Source organism: Podarcis vaucheri, assembly GCF_965113315.1.
Source record: "Podarcis vaucheri genome assembly, chromosome: 7".
In the NCBI taxonomy this organism is placed as follows: Eukaryota; Metazoa; Chordata; class Lepidosauria; order Squamata; family Lacertidae; genus Podarcis; species Podarcis vaucheri.
This window is the reverse complement of record NC_138765.1, coordinates 20,725,480-20,730,067: the sequence shown is the minus strand read 5'-3', so window position 1 is coordinate 20,730,067 and position 4,588 is coordinate 20,725,480. Positions and strand designations below refer to the sequence as shown.

The 4,588-nt window shown below is 43.2% G+C and overlaps 1 protein-coding gene across 2 annotated transcripts in view; it reads right to left on the bottom strand.

The window, feature by feature from the left end:
• The window catches only part of LOC309535954 (gilatoxin-like), a 41,494-nt gene extending 37,077 nt beyond the window's left edge, over nt 1–4,417 (bottom strand). The window contains exon 1 of one of the 2 annotated variants that reach the window (XM_082229461.1): nt 4,138–4,417. In XM_082229461.1, the coding sequence (XP_082085587.1) occupies nt 4,138–4,242 (105 nt within the window). In that variant the 5' untranslated portion in view covers nt 4,243–4,417. The remainder of the gene's footprint in view (nt 1–4,137) is intronic. The other variant, XM_082229466.1, reaches the window with a different exon arrangement.
• Between the last annotated feature and the right edge of the window lie 171 nt (nt 4,418–4,588).

Below are 4,588 nucleotides of genomic sequence, written 5' to 3'. Positions count from 1 at the left end.
TTGTGGGGGAGTTGGGGAAAGTTCTATTGTGCGACTCTAAATCCTTGCCCTGGTGGGACATGTTAGTTGGATACCACCCAACATGTCTGAGACACAAACTCATTATGTAGTCATGACCAAGTCACTATCCTGACCTCTAATGGAGGAAGGGAAGAAGTTGCCTTATACTGAATCAAGTATAAGGCAACTTGATTCAGTATAAGGCAACTTCTTCCCTTCCTCCATTAGAGGTCAGGATAGTCACTTGGTCATGACTACATAATGAGTTTGTGTCTGAAGCTCAGACATGTTGGGTGGTATCCAACTAACATGTCCCACCAGGGCAAGGATTTAGAGTCGCACAATAGAACTTTCCCCAACTCCCCCACAACTAGATCTGGACTGGGGTTCCCTGAATCCTCTGGTGCAGGGGAAGGAGAGGTGGGAAAGTTCTGTTGTGCAAGTGAAAATCCTGGCAATGATAGGATGTGTTAGTTGGATATCACCCAATGTGTGCTTCACCATTGGTCTATCTTTTTCATCATGGTCTACAATGACTGGTAGGGGCTTTCCACAGTTTCAGACCGTTGGGCAGGTTCCCTGGAGATGCAAGCATCCTACCTGAGGCCAACCACTAGTATTCCCACTTTGCATTTGGGGTGACCACATTGCTCAGTGGCAAAGCACATGCTTTACATGTAAAAGGACCCAGGTTCCATCCTCCGACTCTGCTTTTGTTCAGATTAATGTCTGCCCCCCTTATTTGTTACCACACCTGTATGGCTAAGCCATGTGTGGAATTGTGAGACCAATAAGTGCCTGGACACCTGTGCTCTGCTCTATCTTTTGAAGTCAATCAAAGGAGTCCAGGTGCCAAGGCAATTTTTTTTGGGGGGGGGTAGGAGAATGTGTTTTGTTTATCAATGAACTTGTTTGCCATCACGAGCCTTGCAGCACTGTTGGGATTAGGCTTGGGTTGGTAACTCTGACACAGGGAGGAGAAAAAAAAAATTCACAGAGGGGTACATGGACAGACCTGGGTAGGAGCAGGGGGATTCCCACTTTCCAAATTAACTTCAGCCATTTTAGAAGGGGGAGCATGGATGGTGGCTCTCCCTTCACCAATCTTCCTGCAGAGTAGAGTGCTTCAATGGAGGCTGGGGAGAGCTTTGATCAGCCGAGATAGGAGGTTGGACAGGAGACAGAAGTGACTCAATATGAGCCCAAACAGGAGAGTGCAGTGGTTGCTGCCTAGGGTCAGACTCTGCCTTCATAGATAGGAGCAGATCCAAGTGCCCCAACAAACCATGCACTTTCAATTTTGATATTGAAATCTTGGCAGGAGGGACAGGAAACCTGTTGGGACATCTTTGGCTCTTCCATCCAGTTCTTGCCCTCCTCCTGAACTTCTGAATTGTGACTCCTGAGCCATGAATCTGCTGCTGAGCTTGAACTGTTAGGGCTCACCTACACTTCTGATTGTCCCATGCCTAGAAAACATGGGCTCGAGTGGTTTTTCACTTGTCCCTTGTGTTCTAGGCAAGAGTCGGAGCAGTTTTGCCTTTGTCCCGCTGCTTTGCTCTGGGAAATCTGCTTTCTAATTCTGAAATGAAGCAAACATCAATCTGGAGAAAACTAAATTGATGTTCAATCCAATTCTGTGGTAAACAACAGGTTTTCTGGGGGAGAAATACTGGGGCAAGCAGAGGTGTGGATGAGTTCTTACTTGCTTAAAAAAATAGCTGTTTCTTACCTAAAAGTAAAATCATTTGTCTGTGTGTTTTGAGGAGCTGGGACATTTGCCACTTATAAAGTATGGATGATAAACTCCCACACATTGTATCAATGGAACTTTCAAAATTATTGGTTGTCTTCTTACTGCTGCTGCCGCCTTTTAGTAAGAATATTATTTTAGGTGATGATGTGACTTTGATCCAGAGAAAATATGCATCTTCCCTGCCCCTGCCGCCTTCTCTTCGTAACATAGTTTTTATTCATTTTCATTTTTTAACTGCTTAACATAGTTGCTTTGAGATATATCTTTGTTTATATTAGAGCATATGACAATGCAACTATTACATAAAGATAAAACAGCAATAAATACTCATATAAAAGTTTCTGAATATATTAACGAAGTTGTGTTGAAATGTATTTACCAAAACTATTCTAATTGTTACAGATATGATGTATGGGTATGTGTATTGCTTAGATTGGTGACCGTAAGTAAAATATATTTTGCATCAATAACAATTAGAATTTATAGGAATCCATAGGAAGTGGGGAAGGAAAATAAAATATGTACATGCTCACCAGGCTGGGTGTAAACTTTATTGTTCTACCATATGCCTCATTATTTGTGTAATCAATAAAGTAACACCAAACTGCATAAAAACTGTCAAGCTTCTACTACTTTTAAATGTTGTGTTGGTTTTTCCAATAATGCTGTTCGCCAAATTGCATTATACCATTGGTCCATAGTTAATTATTTTAATGATTTCCATGTCCTGGCAATGGTTGTTCTTGCAGCAGTTAATAGATAGAATCATAGAATCATAGAGTTGGAAGAGACCACAAGGGCAATCGAGTCCAACCCCCTGCCAAGCAGGAAACACCATCAGAGCACTCCTGACATATGGTTGTCAAGCCTCTGCTTAAAGACCTCCAAAGCAGGAGACTCCACCACATTCCTTGGCAGCAAATTCCACTGTCGAACAGCTCTTACTGTCAGGAAGTTCTTCCTAATGTTTAGGTGGAATCTTCTTTCTTGTAGTTTGGATCCATTGCTCCGTGTCCGCTTCTCTGGAGCAGCAGAAAACAACCTTTCTCCCTCCTCTATGTGACATCCTTTTATATATTTGAACATGGCTATCATATCACCCCTTAACCTCCTCTTCTCCAGGCTAAACATGCCCAGCTCCCTTAGCCGTTCCTCATAAGGCATCGTTTCCAGGCCTTTGACCATTTTGGTTGCCCTCCTCTGGACACGTTCCAGTTTGTGTTATGAGTTCTTTGTTTCTAATTTGCAACATACTGTGACTATTGTTATGGGGGGAAACAGGGGGTTTGGCTTTTACTGCCCAACTCCCCAAGGGACTGAGTCCCCTAAGTCCATGATCGGTCAGAGATGAATGGATGGAGGAAAGATCCACAGAAAGCAAGGCAGATCTTTATTTTTCTGTTGCAACAGAGTTATCCCCTCCTCCCTTGCAAGGAGGTAGGAGAGACCCAGAACAACTGTGTGCAAGCCCCTATAAAAACTTTTGAAATTGCCCACCCTGTACCCCACGACCCCCCAAAAAAACATGATACATACATCACAGGAGGCAGTCTCCAGTAAAAAATTGAGTGTGTTGCTTCTCTCCTGTCTGCCAGGATACCTGATAATGCCTAACTTGATTGCATTTTCTGGGTAGCCAGGCCATTCCTTTGAGATGGTAAATACCAGTACTTTAGTTCCTGAATCTCTCACACATATTGATAGTTTGCTCAGCTTAACAGATACTTGCCAGACTGTAATTGCAGGGAGATGTAAACCCCTACAGTCCAAAGACAATTGAAAAGCTTTTCCCATTTCTTCTTTGCAGAGAAATATTTGATGACAATTTGGGAGAGTAAAAATGGCTTCAGGATTGCTCTCTTGTACTACCTCAGACACGTGGTTTATATACTAATGTATGGGTTTGCCTTGTACATGTGATGATCATTTATTCTATATTTGAGACCTTAGAATTCTTTTTCCCAATTCTTTTATTAAAGTTTTGCTGATACAGAAAGTCAAAAGAAAATACGTAGACACACAAAAATAAACTGCTATTTACACAAACAAAAATCCTTCCCACCTCCGTGACCTTAGAATTCTTATAACACTATACAGTGGTACCTCGGGTTAAGTACTTAATTCGTTCCGGAGGTCCGTACTTAACCTGAAACTGTTCTTAACCTGAAGCAGCACTTTAGCTAATGGGGCCTCCTGCTGCTGCCACGCCGCCGGAGCCCATTTTCTGTTCTTATCCTGAAGCAAAGTTCTTAACCTGAAGCACTATTTCTGGGTTAGCGGAGTGTGTAACCTGAAGCGTATGTAACCTGAAGCGTATGTAACCCGAGGTACCACTGTACAAGTTAAGTAGAGCCAGTCCTGGGATCATGGGGACTGCCTACCTTGTAATCAAAGAAATTTCTGTAAATACATTTCTCTAGAAATTTCTGGTTTTGGGACAGAACAGTGGGACATCCCAACACATGGGAGAGCTGTTCGGTTTTCATCCAGGAACTGTCTTCTTCCTCTATGCCTCATCTTTGCAGCCCAATGTGATGCATATTTACTCAGAAGTAACTCATTAAGTTGAATGCGAGCTACGTGAAGCAGGGGATCGCAGCCCTGCTGTCCCGTGGTAACAATCCAAAGCCAGATTTTTTCTTTTTGCTAGAATTTTCAACTGACAAAGAATTCTTTTTGCTAGAATTTTCAACTGACAAAAATCAAAGCCGTGATATGATTTTCGGGGGGGGGGGGAGGGTAAAGAGAACGCAACTGCCCCGAAGCTCGTTCTCATTGCGCAGACTCGAAAGGGGGCGTGACTACCGGGCCTGTCGGGGAAGAGCGCCCGCC